Source organism: Cavia porcellus, unplaced genomic scaffold, assembly GCF_034190915.1.
Source record: "Cavia porcellus strain 051 isolate PalLab524CR breed Dunkin Hartley unplaced genomic scaffold, mCavPor4.1 scaffold_16, whole genome shotgun sequence".
Lineage (NCBI taxonomy): Eukaryota > Metazoa > Chordata > Mammalia > Rodentia > Caviidae > Cavia > Cavia porcellus.
Genome location: NW_026947499.1, coordinates 49,386,802 through 49,406,621, shown reverse-complemented (window position 1 = coordinate 49,406,621; position 19,820 = coordinate 49,386,802). Strand labels below are relative to the sequence as shown.

Below are 19,820 nucleotides of genomic sequence, written 5' to 3'. Positions count from 1 at the left end.
GTTTTATGAGGTGATTAGATTATGAGTGCAGTATAGCTGAATTGTTAGGAGATGGAGTCTGACTGGAAGAGACGGGTCACTGTGGGCATGACCTGGAGGGTGTATCGCCCTCTCTAGTTCCTCCTTTTACTCTTTCTGCTTCCTGGCTGCCATGACATGAGCAGCTTCACTCTGCCCACCAGCCGCCACTATGTCCCCCTCAACCACGCAAGGGCTAAAACTTCTAAAAAGTGAGTAAAAACAAACTTCTCTTCCTTTAAATTGACAGTGTTGGGTATGTTGTCCCAGCAATGAGACAAGTACTAAGGCAACCACAATGATGGAAATCTGACATAGGTCTCATGTTGAGGGTGGGGAGGAAAAGGAGTATAGAAGAAAAACCCACCTAAACAAATATTTCATAAGACACAGCAAATAAACCAATGAAGTAGAAATCATATACAATGTTTCATTTGTGCTTTATAGTCCTGCTTAATAGGACAAGTTCTTAAAATCAATACAAAAGTATCAACAACACCAAACAGCACTCAACAGTAATAGCAGAAACTATACTTTGAAACTTTTTCAAAAAGACTCTTGGACAACTTTCCCAAATTGCACTATTCTTTCTGCTAAATAGTGAATAAGGCAGAAAAGCTGGTTCTGATTTGGATTTTTTTTTTCACTCTGTATTTCAAATGAGTGGAAAAAACAAACAGTTTCCCTCATTTCAAAAATTAAAATATTCTCAAAAAAAAATTACTGTTGCCTTGGGACTTTGGACATTAGTCCTGAGGCTAGTTCAGGAGGCCCCATGCGCTGCCAAGGTCAAGTTTACATACTTGAGAGTGGGGGATGAGAGGCCACCTAGGCACTGAAGGATTTTATACATAGGATGTGAAGAAGCTGGAAGACATAGCCAATGAGTGGCTAACTATCCAGCCTCTCATAATCTCTGAATCATAATCCCAAGGGGTGAGCATGACCCAGAAGCTTTCCTGAGAAGTCTGAAAACACTCCTGGTTCCATCCAGCCGGTCATTCTTGGTGGTGCCCTTTCATACCCAGCTGACAGTTGACACTAGGGTTTTGCTTTGCCAGTGGCCTGTTTGGGAACAAAAAATGGTTAGTTCAAAGTCAGTGCTGACAGTGTACATTGCTGAACAGGTGACATTCCTTGCTGATATTTTTAGCTGCTTCTTGAAACCACATCTTACTAGAAGCACATCCATTGTACAGATAAGGAAACTGAGGGCACAGGAGCTCGAAATGACTGGAAGATGGAGAGGGTGAAGGCCCCCTTCCCTTCTCTTAATTTGGATATTGTGTTTTCCCCAGATACCTATGTCTTTGCAGCAAAAAAAGGAAGAGCAAGCAATAGCTCTATTTTACCAGTAGAAAAGAACTGTTACTAGGGAAGTTAAGTAGCTTGTTCAACATCACACAGCCAAAAACATAAAACAACCACAAACAAAACAAAAACAGCAACAAAAACAAAACACAGAGACCCTATCTTCTGATTCCAGTCAGTTTTCTGACACCTTCAATGGAAGTACCAAAGGTACAGGGGAAAAAACACAAATTGATATGCATTTTTCAGTCCCTGGGACTGCCTGGGACCAGTGAGATGCATGGTAACTTTATCAGTATTAACAGGTCTTATAAGTCATCTTTGAATTTTAAATAGCCTTGCTGTCACTGACTGTGGGTGTCATGTTGATTGCCACCCACTCCCTGTATCCTTCTACTTCTGAGTTTATGCTTCTGAACAGAAGAAAGCTGAACACTCCCAGCTCAATGTTGCCATCTGACAAAGTTCTGGTCACTGAAGTCTGTTTAGGGGAGAATGAGGTAAAGACCTGGAAAAGATTTTACTTACTTAATAAAAAGGGTTATTGATAAACACTCCTTTTTCCTCCTCCCTTCTTCCTGTTGTAAACATACCTGGTGTAAACATTGCTATCTTGTGGCCATCGTGTGGCAAACCAATGAGCTAAGGATGACAGCACAGAGTTCTTGTAGAAGGTTCCTGGTGTCTTGATACCAGAGTGGCTATATGACCCTAGGCTCTCTATACCTTTTTATTATGCAATAAAAATAAACCCTATTCTTTAAGTTAGTATTTACGGGTTTTATTCATTAATTGCCACCTAAACTCCGACTTGGTAACAAAAAAATTAAGAAGGCTTTCTTCTTTTTGGGTTTTTTCATTTATTTGTCTGATCTTTTTGAGACAGGTTCTTACTATGTAGTCCAGGCTGTCTTTCACTCACAGTGCTCTTTCTGCGTTAGCCTCCTAAGTGCTGGCATTATAGGATTGCACCACCACTCTCTGCTTATTCCCTTTTTTTTAAGGGTGTCACTTGAATACTCCTGCCTCAGGCTGGAATTATAGGTGTGCACCAACACCTGGCCTAAACTACATCATGTTTTGTTTTCTATCAGTGGGCAACACTGTTGCTTCTAAGTAAATAGTTTTTAGATTTCTGCTTTAATTTCTAATACAGTAATTATTGGATACATCGAACCCACAAGAAAACAAGTACTTTGAGTGCCTCAATAATTTTTAAGAGGGTAAAATGGGTCCTGAGAACAAAAAGGTCTAGAATCTCTGCTCAAATGAAAATGAGTAAAAACTATGGCCTGAATGCCTGGCTGGGGAAGAGAAGGGGACTGTAAGGAAATGAAGTACAAGTCCTCAATCAGTCCCTTTGTTGATAAACAGCTATTCAGATTTCTCTACAGCCCATGGTGTGATTTTTAAGGACTTGCCTATTAGAGCAGGGTTCAGAGGCCAGGAAAGGATTTGACTCAGGCACATCACCCTGTATAAGCCAAAGAGGCCAACATTTTCTTGTTTTCTCTTCTTTAAGTCTGATAGTGATCAAGGCAATTTATAAAAAGCAGTTAAGCAATTCTGTGAGAACCAGCTCTGAGCGATTTACATTACACCTACTTTAACACATTATAACAATTGGACATTTTGAAAAGTTATTCAAGGGCTATCTGTAGATGAAAAAACTCAAAAAAAAGTATTGGTTTTTTTAGAGCAAAGACTGGAAAACTACGATCTATGGGCCAAATCCAACCAGCCTTGTTTTTGTAAATAAAGTTTTATTAGAACACAGCTCCTCCCACGTTAATTTGCTTATCATTTGCTCATGCTACAACAGATTTAAACAGCTGTGACAGAGACCACATGGCCTGCAAAGCTGAATATATGTACCATTTGGCCCTCTGCAGAAATTTCCAAGAGTCTCTTGGTATCTAAGTTATAAGGACTTTAGAATTAACTGACCTAGATGTAGGTACCTTCTTGGCTACTCTCAGCTTTGGGTCTTGATTCATTTTCCTGATGACATAGTAGATTGTGTGATATGAGGCTAGAAAAAGCTTAACACAGACCCAGACACAAAGCAAGCACTAAGAGGTGTCAGCCACTCTCATCAAATTAGGAAGAACTACAAAGGACTTCATGGAGACATATGAGTAAAATTATACATAGGACAAAAATCAAGGGTAAAAAAGATTATCTTTGAAAAATCTCTTAGGAGGGGAGCATATTTTAAATAAATATATCTCTAGTAATTTTAACACAACTAGTTTGACTCCAGAATTTATTACCAATTTGAGTAGGTCACAATCAGGCTGTGACTGTTACTTCTGCTATGTCAACTTCATTGAATGAATAAATGCTAGCAGATTAGCAGAACCTGCTCCTCGGTGTATCTGAGTGGGTCATGAAGACATGGCCTACATGGCTCTGTTTTGTCAGGCTCTTCTGTTATGATGTTACTTCCTTGAAGTCAGCTGACTATGGACTCAATCTCCCCAAACCTCAAACTAAACCTTTCTTCCTTAAACTGTGAATTTCAAGGTATTGTGACCAGCAATGGGGAAAACTAATTAAAAAATCCCAGGATTTAGGAGCTATACTATAGGAACAAAATCCATACACTCAAACATGTGACTCACTTTCAAGACAGACAGATTCCTGGCTCCTATACCTTCTAGGGATGCGAATCTTGAGTAGAATAATGGATCATTTCTTCCCCTATTGATCTCTTTCTTTCTCCAACATCCCCCCAGTCCCTCCCCCGCAAACACACCTTATTTTGACTTTTGTAGATTAAATGGGTATCCTTTTAAAGAAATCAACATTCTTGATGGGGAACTATGAGGACAATGTGCCTTCTAGACACCCACTGGTGCTAGAACATTATCTTAGAAAATCCCCCGAAAGCCAAGATTAAATTGTTCCATTAATATGTATTTACCTGTAAGAAAACCAGTGGTTGACGAGGCTGGAGACCATCACATAAGACATCATGATTGTCCCTGATATGGCAAGTGATATGAAGACCAAGCCACAGAGGATGCAAAGTAGTGTAAGGCCACCCACAGAAATGACCAGCCCTAGGAAGACAACATGATTAGGGTCATGATTAGCGGTCATCTAAACCTGGTTCAAAACAGGTAAACTCTGGCCCAGTCAAAATAATGAGAAAATAATGTCAACATAATGACAGCTCAAAATTGTTAAGTAAGATTTCCATAAAAATCCAGATTTTGTGATACCACTTAACTTGGGTGTGCGTTACTGCACAACAGCAATCAGCTAGCTCTCAAGGTCCTTCCAGGCCTCACTGTTCCCACATTATATCACTTGAGTCTCTTTACTCATTTTTGTTACCCACGGAACAGGTTGAGACTCAGAAAAGCTAAATAACTTGTCCAAAATCACACTAGTGGAGGTGCTTTGCAATGCAGACTCTAGAGCCCATGTTTTAATTGCTCTGACAAGCTGCCTTATTTTGGAATGAGAACCTTTGACACAAATGGCAGATGCCCAGTCAATGCTGTAGTCAATTTCCAGTAACTGAGCAGGGTACCTTCCAGTAATATGACTCCCACAAGTGCGGCCAGGGTACTGAGCACCACGAGGAGCAAGAAGAATCCAACAGGGACAGCAGACATGGCCATAAACACCAGTATGGAGAGAGCCAGGACAGGGTGCCTGTCCAAGTACTGACCCACTGGAGACTTCATGAAGGCAACCACCTGTCAGCAAAGGACAAAGAACCAGGTCTGAGTGCCATGTCTGAATCACGGGGTGAATGAATCCATCTAAGCCGTGGAAAGGACAACCAGAGGTCATCAAGTTGGAAAGGTGCTAAGTAAGGCCTCATTACAGATATGACTAATCCAGGCAACCATTTAAGGTGGCTCTGGGTCAAGTGGCAAGTTTGAAGTCACCACCCAGTGTCAGGCCTTGTAAGAAGAAGAAACACACAGTTGCAGCTCTCTTGCCTAGCACATGCCCTCACTGAAGACATCTTCAACTATATGTACTGATGAGATGTAGGTGCGATTTGCCTAATTCACAGCTGATATTCTCATAGTGAAGGCCTCTGAGGAAGAGATATGTTAAATTCTAGCTACTCAGTATCACACAGGAGTTACTAGAAATGCAGAACATCAGGCCTCAGCCTACACCTGCTGAATCCAGTTCTGCTTTTTCAACAAGATTCCCAAGTAATGTGTACAGACATTAGCGTTTGAGAATCAATGGTTAAATGACTTATTGCAAATGACCAGCTTTCAACTGACAGTCTAGGCATTCAAAGCTAAGGCCTTTGCCAAAAAAAAAAAAAAAAAAAAAAAAAAAAAAAAAAAAAGTCAAGTGTAAGCAATAGCTGCTACCTCAATAGATAAAAATGCTTTTGTCACTGACCTTGATGTCAAGTTGTATACAGCCTGATGCCAACTGTAAGCACATACGGATTTAACAAATGTGATTTTAGGATCTGACTCAGTGAAAGGGGAATGGCTTTGAAGCAGGGCTGGCCCCAGGCAGCCTGGCAAGGATGGGCTGCCCCCTACCCTTTTGAAGCCTCCACCTTCTCTCTTCCCAGTACTCACACCATAGATCCTGTTCCCCTGAAAGCTCCTATTATTTCCAAACATTCCTCTATTAAAAGTGGTTCTTCTTGAGAGCTTTGCAGGCTAAGTGACTGAAATGAAAACATAATCCAAATACAGTGGTGACAGGTGCCACTTTCCAAAACACAGCTGTTTCCTGGAGACAGATTTCACTCAAATGATTCAGTGGTGGAAATTTGGGGGTAAGTTGAAAACATGAAAGTTTTATAGTTCAAGATGGCAATCAAAGTGCAGGGCTGACCCTGCTTGAATAGGAAAAGCCATTCCAAGAGCCATAGGTATCTGTCTAGGGGTCTCTACATTGCCTCCAAAGAAAAACTCTCAAAGCATGATGAATTTCACTTCTTGAGAAGACACAGCAAGGCATATGCCCACTGGCCACACTACCTCCTGCTTCTCCATTTTGACAAACATTGCCAAAGACTTTGCTATTTAGCTTCTTTAGCCAGAGATGATCATACCAAGATTTACTTCTGAGCTAGGGTTTTCTAGCCCAGACATTCCATTATCAAAGCCAGCGAGAACTTCCTAAGTTAGGGTGCCAAAGGCAAAAGGGAGGTGAAAGGGATGCTCGTGTGTCCTCGTGGCAAATGCCCCCTATGTCATCTGACACACTCGGCTGTTTCTCTGATCCTAACATTCAAAAGGGCCCAAAGAAGCATGATAGTGGAGAAGATGGCAAGGTAAGGGATCAAGCAGTGCACATGGTTAGTGGGCCTTGCCAGTGAGGGACATCTGTGTGGCAGGGAGGGTAGACAAGACTGGGATGCCCAGATGCCAGGCTAAAGGGTTCATACTTGCATTGTCCAGCAGCAGCCCTATAGGATCATTGAGAACTTGTTATTTAGCTTCTTTTGCCAAAGATGACCACACCAAGGCTCACTCCTTGCTAGTATGACCAATGGTCAGGATTTTTCATTAACCTTAAATTTAAAAACTGACATTTAAGTCAGACATATTGTGCATATCTGTAATCCCAGCCCTCAGGAGGCTGAGGCAGGAGGACTGCTAAAAGTTCAAAGCCAGCCTGGGCTACATAGTGAACTTAAGGCCAGCTTGAACTATACAGCAAGGCACTGTCTCAAAAGCAAAAGTAAAAACAAAACCCAAAATGTGACGTTGATTCAGTCACTGGAAAACTTAAGTATATTTCAAATAGGTTAATCATGCAAATCTAGTATTTTAAACTGTAAATTGTATGAATACTGATTAAAGAGCCAAATATTTCCAGTGGAAATTTGGAATCTGAATTGAGATAAAAAAAAGAATGTTGGATAATTCATTAGTGATTATTATATTGATTATAAGCTGAAAATACAGTGTTTGAGATATACGGGCTTAAATAAAATGCACTACTGAAATTAATTTCATTTGCTTATTTTTTAAAACATGACTCTTAAAAATTTAAAATGATATATATCCATAGGACTATAATCATTTAAATTTTTTTTCAATGGAGGGGAGAAAACTAGGGGCATTTGATCAGGACTGTGACATAACTGAAGGAGCAATTTAAGGAAGATGAACCTGGTACACATGCTAGAAGCAGTAGGGAGATCTGCACAGTGGCTAAACCTAGATTAATGGCAGACAGAGAGGATACATGGGCAGTGTAGCTTGGAATTTGACTAACAAAAGAAAAAACCCATGACACTTAGGCACAATTTGGCATAGGGATTAAAAAGGAAAAAGGTAAGACTATCCTACTTCCAGTTCTTGAGGATCTACTTTTTCACAGCCTCTTCTGTGTCTGGACTGGACTCTATAGCTAAAAACAAACAAGCCAGAAAGTCATTCCTGTAAGATTCAAACAGTGAGGTCTAGCAACTGTTGTTTTCCAGGAAGAATGGCTCTACTCAGGCCCTCTCTCCTGTTCAGCCACACCTAAACAGAGAACCACCATTAAACATGCAGGTAGGTGCCAGACACTGTTCTGAGTGCTTTCTGTGTATTTACTCATGCAATTCCCCCTACAAGGCTGTGAGACAGGTAACAGCATTATCTAAGTCCAGGGCGTCAGAACATAACAGTAAAATTTTCATTATCGTGATAACAGAGGGGACACAATGGGAGGATGAAAAGTGGGAGAGCTCATTATGCAGTTACATGCTTTATAACTTTCCATCCCCACCCTGGAGGCAGATATGAGCTTTCTACCTAGACTACAGGAATAGTACTGCTCTGAACAACCCAGGAATACCAGGCTGAGTCCAGGCATCTCCGATAATCCACACAACATGTCTATGATCCTGCCACTGCTCATTTTAGTAAAGAGATTAAAAATACAATGAGCCCAACTGGCTTGCCCAACATTAGATAATTAAAGACTACTTATTTGTAAATATATACCCCAACATTAAGAGTTTCAAGCTAGGGACTATACGGTAAAGTCTCTACCTAGAGCTATTCAGGAGCCAGGCAAAATGTCTGGTGTCACAAGATGAACCCAGGGAGCAAGAGAGAATAAGGAGGGGGGTGAAGTTCTATACTCCTCTTCAAGAGCATGCTCCCCACCAATGACCTAACTTCTTCCCACTAGACCTTACATCATGAAGGTTCCACAGCCTTCCAATAGTGCTACCCTGGGAACTAAGCTTTTCACACAGGTATAGCTGTTGTCCTTTTAAAAAAATTATAATTAAAAATTTAAAACATATAAAGGAAGTTTAGTTATGCATGTACATGTGCTATATTTTATACTTTATATGTGGCCCAAAACAATTCCTCTTCACTTAATGCAGCCCAGGTAAACTAAAACATTGGATACTTTGGATCTAAACTATGATCTTTTTCGTATTATACTTTTCATATTTTTGTGCTTTTGACTGGGGCTTCACTGTTTAAGTGGCCCCCAAAATGTGGTACTATAATGCTCTTTAGTGTTCATAAGAAGGCAGTGATATATTTTATGGAAAAAAAAAATACATATTACAACATGCACATGTTTGTTCAAGACCTGAGTTCCAGTGATCTTGGCCCTGAATTGGATACTAATGATCAATAATATATACTGAAATGTCTTTAAACAGAAATACACATAAAACAAGGTTATATGTTGATCAGTTAACAGAAACATGGCCAGAAGTTCAAAGAAATTGAAATCTGTATTTCACCCAAGAGCAATGTTTTGACACTTCTTATTGCAGTATTTGTGGTGATATTATATAAAAAATAATTGCCACAAATAATGAGAATCAACTGTATACATAGGAACCTTAGTTACCAACTTTTAATAACAAGATTCTCAGTGAACAGACTAGAAATCTGTTTGTCTGGTTTTAAAATAGTTCAGTAAATCCACAAAGAGTGACAGGTACATTTTGGAGTAAGCCTAGGTCTCCGTAGAGTATTGCTCTAGAACTCAAAGAAATATTTCCCTATGGGAACTCTAGTGGAACTGTTATCTAATTTAAAAAAATCGTAAAATACTTCATTTTGTTCTATACTCATGTGTATTTTTATAGGCATACTGCATAACTCTACAAAGACATATAACAAAATGATAATAGAATTATCTCTGAAAGCTGTTTTTTTTTCCCTGATAAAATGCTGAAAGTCATAGAAAAGAAGAAAGCAGTAAAGATAAATTTGCAAGAAAACCATATATGCTATCTCAAGTCTCATTGCCATTGAGAGGTTGCTGAACATTTGAAAAATGGCTAATTTGGGCCAAAAATTTAGCTTAGTGGCATTAGTACCTGACTGGCAAGCTCGAGGTCCAGAGTTCAATCCCTGGTATCAAAAAAAAAAAAAAAAAGAAAAGAAAAGGAAAAGAAAAATGGCTAATTTGAAAATTTGAATTCCAGTGTCCTTTAAGTGTAAAACGTATATCAGACTTCACCGGATCCCGCGCAGCTCCTCCTCTGCACACCGATGGCTAGGCGCGGCTGGGCCAAAGAGTCATTATTAAAATGATTACAAAAACATCTCAAGAACTTTTTTCACTACTAATTTTTTACAATGATTACACATTCAAATAATACTGTTTTGGATATATTAGGTTAAATAAAATACATTCTTAAATTTCTATTTCTTTTTACTTGTTAAGTGTGGCTACTAAAAAGTTTTACTACATATGGCTCATGTCACATTTCAATTAGACACTGGACTTCTCATAGAATACTGGACCACAATTTTAAAATAGGCTTTGGCCCTTCATTTTCAGGATAAGAGATAAGCAAAAAATTAACAATAAAACCAGAAAAGGATAGTATGTGTATGATAGAGTGAGAATGCTAGAGAATTGAATTTTCCACTAAAGAAGGTCATTCAGCCAAATTTTGGCCTAGTGAGACATAACCAAAAGTGTTGTGCACGACTTCTAGGAAGTCACCTGTGCATGTGGGATGGCTACTGTCTGGAATATGGATATGATGTCTGATGGTCTACTAATAGTTTTGGAAAATGAATATGAAGGTCATAACTTAGACATGGCAGAGTAGTGAGCTAGAAAGATTTCTGATCTACCTCCAAATTTCTTCTATTAATTATTTTTTTGTCTCGTTTACATGAAAGTTAATTTGGGACTTACTCACCCATAGTAATTGGAAACTGACCTTTGAGTTATTCTGAAAGGACTTTATGAGGAAAGACAGCTTCTTCTGCAGCTCCTGTAAGTCCTTTGAGACACTCGGGAGCTCTTCTTTGGCCATCTTGAAACTCACTTTAATCGCTTTGGGGGTTAATTCTCCTGCCAGCAAGTTCTCTTGTGTAGTGCGCAATCCACTCTCTCATGTTTCTCAGTCTCTTGCTCTCACTGGAAGAAACAAAAAATTTGCTTAAATCATTAGTAGTTTCTATCCACTTTGTTCAGTAAGAGGGCTGACTCTCCCAGCCACTGATGGTAGGTATGCAGGTGGAGGACAATTTGGCAGTATTTATAACAATTTCAAATTGCACACACTCTAATCCAGCAGTTTATAGGACTCTGAAGAAAAACAAATCAAATAGAAAAATGTACCCAAAAGATGTGCATCACTTCTCTGTTGATAATAGCAAGACTAGCAAAACACTGAGAAGAAACTGTCCATTAGTGGGAAACTGGTTGACTAATGATAAATTCACAGTCATTAAATGAATGTTTACTTGGTGCCATGAAAAGATGTTCCTAAGTTTTTTAAAAGATTACAAAAATCTCTATTTTGTTACATACACATATATTTATGTATACATTGCGTAGTAAATTATGTAGAAAGACATACCACAAAACGTTGACAGTATTATTTCTAAGATTTGTATTTATTTAGTCTTACAAAATGCTGAAAACAATATTCAGAGAGCAAGAACACTTAAACAGTATTTGAAATTCCATTTCATTTTTTTCTCTCTCTCTTATACAATAGTGGCCTTTGCCAATTTGCTTTTTTTTCTTTACTCGGCCACAAATTTCCTTATTTACATCTTTCCCCCAGACAGCCTGCCTCGAGGACAGATCTTACTGCATTCTGTAACCAAACAACTTGGAATTTCTAGGACTGTCTCAATCTCACATAATTTTAATTTTTAATAAAAGCAATTTGTTACTTTTTGTTTTTAATTTTTATTAAGGCATGTTTACAGCACATAATGATTACATTCTTCATAAGGTACACATACCTAACATTTCCTAATTCCTTTTACATCCCGTCCCCTCCCCTCCTTCAAGGTAAGTTTATTTTTTTTTTTTTTGAGAAAAGTAGTTTCCTTTTTTATTTTAAAACCCATACAAGCTTATAGCAAAATATATATATATATCTGTAAGATTAAGAGAAGCCACCCTAAAGAAGTAATATTTAAACTAGGACTTAAAATAAAAATAAGAATTAACAGGGCCAAGTATGTATTTTCTTGTGTGTGTGAGTATGCACAGTGTTTGTGTTATGGGATCATTTTTTTTTTAAATTTTATTTAAGGAGAAAAAGAAAAGAAAAAATAGCAGAGAAAGGGTACAAGTTATACAGATTTACAGAAAAAATAAACAGTAGGAAATCACTAGTTAATGGATTACATTTTGTCATCTCAGAAACAATTGTTCAAGTTACAAAATTAAAGTTTATAAAGTGGACATTCCAACAGTGAGACTGCAAACAGTTCTGTTCAATGATCCAACAAAACTCAGTAATATCATTATCTACCTTATACACTTAAATATACATGCAGTTGTATCATTTAGAGCACTTTCTTTTCCTCTCTTTTGTACAATGACAATTACACATTTTGGGTTTTGTTGCTCCCACAGTTCTTATTACTTTTTTGGAAGAGAGTAGAACCAAATGTGACATAACAGAACAGTCAGGCAAATCAAAAGGGTGGACGTAATAGATAATGTAAAAGCATAATACTAGGTGATCAACAATGGTTACCATAATGTCTCCCGCTATCTCTAATAGAATTTCCTATATCATTAGTTATAATAAAATTGAACAAAACAGTAAAGAACAAAACCAAAACACTGGAGACATTATAGGTCTTCAAAAGTAGATAATAGTCAACCAGAGTGGGCGTCATAATGAATCCTACTATCTTCACAGCTGTTGCCTAAACTTTCAAACCTGGTACTATCAAGCAAAATAGAATAGAGGAACATCAGTCAAAACAAGATGGTGACAGCAATACAGGGCTTTAAATCAAGATAATGGAAAGTCAAAGTGGGTTACTATAATATATCCTGCTATTTTTTAATTTATTTTTCCCTTAATTAAAAGGATAAAAAAAGTAAATAATAAAATGGAGACTGAGATAAAGGAGGGCGTAACAGTAAATCAGCGCAGATCAAAACATAACCATTTAAGCAAAATAGTGTGTCACCATAAGATTATCCCGACATAAAAGTAGTTACCATATTGTCTCTTTCCTTGAAATCTTTGAGCATAACTTTGTATACTGTAGCATCAAATATATCAAAACAATGTAAAGCCATTCAAGAGAATGACAGTATTACAGGGTATTTAGAATCAACTAACAGAAAATAAACAATGGTTTTTGTATAATCTCCTTGTCTATAAAAGGTTTTGCTTATAGTATCATATATAATAAAATCCAATAAGATACCACCTGTTTAGACCAATGGAGACAGAAGAACAAAAGCTTGATGAGACTTCAAAACAAGATGATACTAAATCAATATTACCTCTTAAGACATCATTTTCTCCCCAAAATAGCTGTTCCTATCATCCAATCTTCTCTGCCTCATTTCTGTTGAGCTCTTTTTCTGTCATTAGTTGTCAGTTTGTCTTTTTCATTTTGTTTTCTGCTCCATTAATTGTGGCCTCTCTGCCGCTACTCCTGGATTCTTCGTATTTTTCTTTTTTAGAATATCTTGCAGTATTCTCTGTAGAGTTGAATTGGTGGTTGCATATTCCCCTAGTTCCTCTTTATCCTGGAAGCACCTTGTTTTTCCATCAATTTCCAAGGATAGTTGTGCAGTAAGTTTTTAACTCTGAATTTTCAACTAAGAAAAATATCATTCTTATTTTACATTTCCCAGAACAATTGTCTGGTAAAACACTCAGATCTCTTTTCTATTTCTGCCTTACAACTAACCTGACCTATAGTACAAAAAGTCTACCACACTCTTTCGCCGTGGCCAAAATGAACTGCAAGAGCCTCACATTTATTATTGGATAGCCCACATGCTAATTATGTGAGTTACAGGGGGGCGCTTATGCCGCTGAGCTAAATCCCCGGCCCTGGAAGCTACCTTTTATAATCCACAGGATTTGGTATGTACGTTAAAATATAATATATATAATATATAATAAAATATATATAAATATAATGTACATTTAATAGCCTCAGCTAGAGATTCTCCTTTTTTGGACAAAGGAAGGTCAATGTCTTCACCCCATGTTGTCTTTAGACCTGCAGCTGGCATAGATCTTGACTTTGGAATAGTCACTTCTCCCAGTCTCACCTCTATAGCTGGCAGAAAATAGCTCGGTAATCCTAATAGATCTCCTTTAGCCTGGGAATCCTAAGTGCTTCCCAGACCGGTTTGAGGAGTCTTTTAGGGATGAATGCAGGGAGAAGGCCAAGAGCCATAGTCACCAAATGCATCCACCTATTACTAAACCAATTCCCACTCTGTCACTCATCCCTCTGGCACACAGCAGCCTTAGGAGCAAGCAAGCCCCAACTTCTCACGTTTGGGAGCCGTGCCAAGCCAAAGGCAGCCAACTGGCTCCGCCCCTTTCAAGGCTCCCAATAAACCTCTGGCTCTCCCACCTCCCGCGCCTATGCGAGCAAACAGCCACCCAACGGTTCCATCCCGGACCTGGAGGGGCTCATCTCTCAGGGTGGTGGCAGGGATTGAGGCGAGGTCGTCCAAAACCCATTCAGCTGCCCCCTTTTCCGCCTGGGCCTCACTTTTCAATGAAAACAATGGGAACCTGGAGGCGGGAATGGGACTGCGAGGAGGAAGGGGGTGTGACGGAGAAAGAGAAACGGGGTTCAGGGTTAGAGGAGTAGGGTAGTCTGTTATTTGGAAAGCACCCTCGTTCCGCGTTGGTACTCATAGCTGCTCTGCCAGCAGTGACAAAGGAGTGCTCCAAGGGAGGAGGGTTAGATACTGAACGAGCACCCGATTATTTCCCCAGCTAGGTTGCCAGGATGGGGAGGGGTTTCAGCGGGTTGGGGCTGACGGCCCTTTTAGCGAATCTGGCGGCAGGCATGGGGATGAGGGTAGGAGGGTGAGTGGGTTTCGGAGGCGTGAATCCAAGCTCTCGGTGCGCTCCCAGCTGCGACGCAGTGACTGGGGGTACCAGACGCCCGAATTACCAACCCAGGACAAACTGGAGCAGGCGAGGAATGCACTGCGCTCTCTAACGTCCCGCGGCCGCGGCCCCGCCGGACACGCAGGGGCGTCCTGCGTATCCCTGAATCCCCAGCCACAGGCTTCCAGCTGTCTCACCTGGTGCAGCCAACCCGCAGCTCCTACAGCGTGCGCTGGCCGAGGAAGACGCGCCGCTCGCAGGGGTGGAGGCTAGGTCACTTCCTCCTACCAGCGAGCCTCATGCCCCGCCTATCACCGGGCCACGCCCCCTCCCGGCCACGCCCCTCTAGCCCCACCCTGCACCCGCAGAAGCCCAGCGTGGAAGCAGAGCGCAACTCGCTGGCTCGCTCAGTCGCTAAAGGACACCCGGACTGGTTCGGAGAGGTTTACAGATGAGGAGACTGAGGCTTAGAGAGAGTGAGCCCTCTAACCCCGATGGCTTGAGGTGAAAGTGCTCAGCCTCTTGTGTTTGTGCAGGAATTTAGGGCTTCCCTCCTAAACGCCCAGAGCCAACACTTCAGGAAGCTTCTGTGGAGCTCAAGATGCACAAGCAGTGTGCTACTGTTTTGACTGGAAGCTTTTAACCTTAACTCCTCAAAGGCGAATGTTTTCAGCTTTGAGAGAAGAGTTAGAGTATCTTCGTTGTACAGATGAAAAACTTAAGAGAAACTGTGGAAGTCCTTCAGTTTACAAGGATCCTGTCGGAGCAGGAGCTATTTCCTGGCCCTAAATCCAGGCCAAAGGATGAGGTTGGCATTTAGGGGAGAGAATTGTTTTGGGGCTTCCTCTGACTGTAGGCTATTTGGCAGCATATATGGCTTCTAGATACCAGTGGGCCCCTCCCCAGTTGTGACAACCAAAAATGTCCCCTAAATGCCAAATATTCCCCAGGAAGTGTCATTCTCCTAGGTTGAAAACCACTGCCATCGGGCATAAGGGTAAAGACCATGAGCTGGGGTCCAGCAGTCAGTCCCAGGCTCTGGTTCCTACTATGTGACATTGGCAACATGGTTCTGTGAAGAGGGACTAGCCCCATCTGCTGCGTTCCCAAACAATTCCCAGGCTCTTCTCATCAGGGACCTGTGTGATATACTTCTGAGTCCAGTGTCCATAACGACCTAGAGAATAAGTCTTTAAGAAAGGATTATAGTGAAGACTGGGACAATTGACTGTAAGGAACTTAGCACCCACTGTTTTTGAGCACAACAGAGGCTCGGAAATGTTCAATGTTATTACTTCTGTCACTTTATATTTCTAGAAACGATCAGGTTGGTGAATACAGAAATAAGCTTGGCAATAAAGGTAATTATAAACCAAGGGACCCTATTCTAACTCCTCTCCTTAGCAAACAAAGAAGTAAATGTAGGGGATGGGACAATGTGGATAGATAAATGTCTGTGTCTAAATTTTAAAGTTTCAGAGAAATCTTGTCTTTATACACTTTGCACTTTGTTTTGATATGATGGTTTCCCTGCCTAGGAAAATGTTTCGTTTTCCTTAGACTAAAGTTCTGTGTCATTCCCAGGGTAACTGTTGCTTTGGAAGCTAAACAGAGGCTTTGACTGGTATTTTGTTTAAGGGTGCCATCTAGGGGCACATATGTGAATCTTTTAATTCCTGACACTTTTGTAGGTGGTCAGGTTCTGCCTCGCTTTGTGTGTGAAATGCATCTTCCACCATGGCATGTATTTCCCAAAGGTGGAGATTTAGTCTCTCTACATAATATCAGGATTTGGTTCTTGATGAACATCTAGTAGATTGATAAAATAAATCCATGCACAACCTCTCCTATGGAAAGTACATTTTCTTGTTTATAAACTTCTAGCTTATGGCTCTTTGTTATAGCAGAAATTACGGATCATGACACTTGCTCTAGTTAAGCATTTACTTCAGTCATCAGGATAGATCTGTCAGGAGCACGTGACTTTGAACAAGAAATAGGTGAAATTCCCTAGCAAGTAATTGAGACCTTAAACTGTGAATACCACAGAGACAGAAGCAAGCTGGTACCTTACTGACCTCTCCTCTTTAATCAAATAAAAATGCAAGACACCCAGTTAAATTTCAATTCCAGGTTAAAAATAACTTTTTGATATAAATATACCCCCAATATTAAGTAGGACTTAGTTCTACTGAAATATTATTTTGCCTGAAAATTGTTTACCTGAAATTCTGATTTCACTGAGCATCCTATGTTTTATTTGGGCACTTGTAGTTGAGAGGATTGAGGGTATTGAGGCCCACATTCCTTCTTGGGAATTACTAAATAAAAAGATAAATCAGATAACAAATCATTCTAGTGCTTGTGAGATGGCTTGGGGGATAGTGCTCTCATTCTTTTTACCAAGTCTTTAATTATTTTTCATCTTTCCTCAGACTACATGTTTGCTTTTAGTTAAAGCCGTGGAGCAATTTTCATAACCAGATTCAAGTCTCAACTTTTCTGCTGACCTCACTAAGTAACTATGGGCAAATTAACTAGCTCAGTAACTCACTTGCCTCAACTATGAAGTTGGGATAATAATGTTCATCTTCTTTGTTGTTGAAAAGATTTTAAAAAGGGGTGTTTGTTAGGTGCTGAGAGCCAGTCATGGCAGATTGTATGTACTCAAAAATAGAAGCTATCATAATTGTTTCGATGTTTTTGAGCACTGTTAGTTTTTAAATCACACTAAATTTCAGGTGGAGGGATGTCTTCTACAACACACCGTTTGGAGGGCTCAATGAGCCCTGTGCCAGCTGCCCTTTCTCGTTCTTTAATTCCTTGGACTTAGAGTTGCTAGGTTTTGTGGGACATGATGTTTCATACCCAGGGCAGAAGGCCTGATCAAACCCCATTTTTGTCTAAACCAAAGCCTCAAATCTTTCCATTAGCTCATTTAGTCCAAATTCTAATTACTACATTTAGTGCTAGAATTGTTATTTGCCAAATTTTATTAGAAACTTATACCAGTTATATCTCAGTCTCCATAGGAGACTGGTTCCAGGACCTTTGCAGATACCAAAATTTATGGATGCTTAGGTTCCTTAAATAAAATGGTAGAATATATTCATGTAACTTAATGCATATATGCTTTATATACAGATTACTTAAAATACCTAATATAATATAAATGTGATTAAATAATTTTGGGCTGTTTTGTTTAGGAAATATTGGCAAGAATAAAGTCTGTATGTGTTTAGTACAAACACAGTATTTTTCTCAAATAATTTTTGATCAGTGGGTGGTTGAATCCCCAGAAGTGGAACCCACAGATATGGGGGCCTGACTGTATATACTTTGGGGGAGTAAATATAAACAATAGGAGATGAAGAAGCTCAGTTTTCTTTGAAAGTATAGAAAGACTGTGATGGATTATCCAAAGGTCAACTTGTAACACCCCGCTGAAATGAATCCTCCATGTGGTTCTAGGTATAAAAGGCCACCTGAGGATTGTGGTCAGCAGCATAAAAGGAAAACTGGAGGGGAAGATGATGTGCTCTTTATTCTCCTGGAGAAGCTTGTCACACCGATTTTCCTGATATGAACTTGGTTTTCTCATCATCAGAGGAGCTCGGGTCCTTGCTGTTGCTGAGCATGGCTGCAGTTTTTTTGAGGGGAGCTCTGGTCCTCACTTGAGCAGCTACTTTCTTGCTTCAGGACAGATCCCTCAGCCTGCTGGCACGGAGCCTTCATACTACTTATGCAGATATTCTAGCTTACCCTGATCTTTAAGCCTTCCCAGTGCAAATCCTTGATACACTCTTGCATGAGACATTGTTGTAGGCTCTAGGCCTCCAGCTAGATTTGTAGAGAACATTGCCATAGGTTCTAGATCTTCTGCAAGACATTGTTGTGGAGCTCAGGCCCTCAACTGGATTCTTTGGGTCCCTAGTGTGTGGACAGATCTCTTGCACTATTCTGCATTTGACTGTTTTGGGTGAATAAAATAATTCTATAAATTATGTATCCTGTATTAAATCCATTCCCTTACAAACCCTGAGTACAATGATGGAGTGAGAAAAAGGAGAAATGAAAGTACTTAGGGCTATACAGTGTTCTTCAAAGCAACTCAGAAATGTTTGTGTTCTGGGTAGGTACTTCCTAGAAAGCGTGAGATTCAGAGTCATTGGGACTGTGTTCAGATTGTATCAGCACTGCTTTTGAGTTATGCCAATTTGAGAAAGTTACTTGTATCTCAGTTTGAGATTCTTTATCTGTACAATAGAGCATTATGGAGTTTTGGGGGGAAATTACATGGAAAAAAAGGCAGATGTACAAACATGGCATCCAAAAAGAGCTCAGTAACGCTAATCTGGCTTTCAGAGAACTTTGACAGCAGTCTGCAACAAGTGCTGTGAATATTTGTTTAGCAGCTAACATTGGTCCTTGTGTATGAGTGAGTATGTGTGGTCACATTTCTGTGTTTTATAATATTGATAACTGCAACATTTATAGAGGGCCTATTGCATTGATTGACTGAACTGTCCCAGTTTGTCCAGGACTAAAGAGGTTCACGGGATGCAGGGCTTATAGTGGAAAAGTCCCAGGCAAACTGAACAAATTGGCCAATCTTCCATTATGTGCAAATTGTTCTGTACACCTTACCCCATTAAACCTTCAAACCAACCAGTGAAGCAGATACATCATTGCTCAGTTACAGGTGAAAAGTTCACTTGAAGCGATGAAGCAACTTGCTCAATCTATGAAGCTAATTAATGGGAAGAGAAGGATCTGAGCCAGCCGGCTCCAAGTCTTAATTGTGAGATCTGAACCACTGTGCTCTGTCACTTATGAACAAAGACATGGTCTCTCTCTCACTGCCACTCACCTCTGCATTCCTGGGTTATTGCTAAACATCTTCCTTTCTTCCTTTCTGTTAGTAATTCTTCCTGCTGCCCAGCTTCATCTTCAACAAAGAGTCAACAGGGCAGACATGGAGCTAGGCCAAGTCCAGTCTTGTATGTGGACATAGCAGGGGCCCCTCCTTTCCTTAGCAACAGACGCTGATGCCTGGTTACCACCCCCAGGGCCCAAGTACAAACTTTTTTACAGCAGTATAAAAACTCCTGGGAAGACAAAGAAGATGAGTGCAGGGTGGGTGGTGTTTGAGAGAATCTTCCCTGTTCTGTCTTTTAAGTTTTAACTGTTTCAGTTTTTTTCCTCAACA

General features: G+C 40.0%; 2 protein-coding genes across 4 annotated transcripts in view; one reads left to right on the top strand and one right to left on the bottom strand.

Moving 5' to 3' along the window:
* Positions 1 to 439: 439 nt before the first annotated feature.
* On the bottom strand, positions 440 to 19,501 carry Ldaf1 (lipid droplet assembly factor 1). Of its 3 annotated transcripts, none has more exons than XM_023560746.2 (5): positions 19,482 to 19,501; positions 10,478 to 10,677; positions 4,871 to 5,039; positions 4,256 to 4,394; positions 440 to 1,083 (listed from the first exon to the last, which is right to left on the bottom strand). In XM_023560746.2, the coding sequence occupies exons 2-5, from the start codon at positions 10,571 to 10,573 to the stop codon at positions 1,017 to 1,019; spliced, it is 471 nt and encodes a 156-aa protein (XP_023416514.2). In that variant the 5' UTR covers positions 10,574 to 10,677; positions 19,482 to 19,501; the 3' UTR covers positions 440 to 1,016. The 3 variants fall into 3 exon arrangements, with proteins under 3 accessions (XP_023416514.2, XP_003478240.3, XP_012997727.2); XM_003478192.5 differs by lacking the exon at positions 19,482 to 19,501 and adding an exon at positions 14,809 to 14,945; XM_013142273.3 differs by lacking the exon at positions 19,482 to 19,501 and adding an exon at positions 13,030 to 13,396.
* Dnah3 (dynein axonemal heavy chain 3) overlaps positions 14,911 to 19,820 on the top strand; it is a 177,684-nt gene continuing 172,774 nt past the window's right edge. The window contains exons 1-2 of the mRNA XM_063227087.1: positions 14,911 to 15,054; positions 15,929 to 15,938. Of these exons, the coding sequence (XP_063083157.1) occupies positions 14,911 to 15,054; positions 15,929 to 15,938 (154 nt within the window). The remainder of the gene's footprint in view (positions 15,055 to 15,928; positions 15,939 to 19,820) is intronic.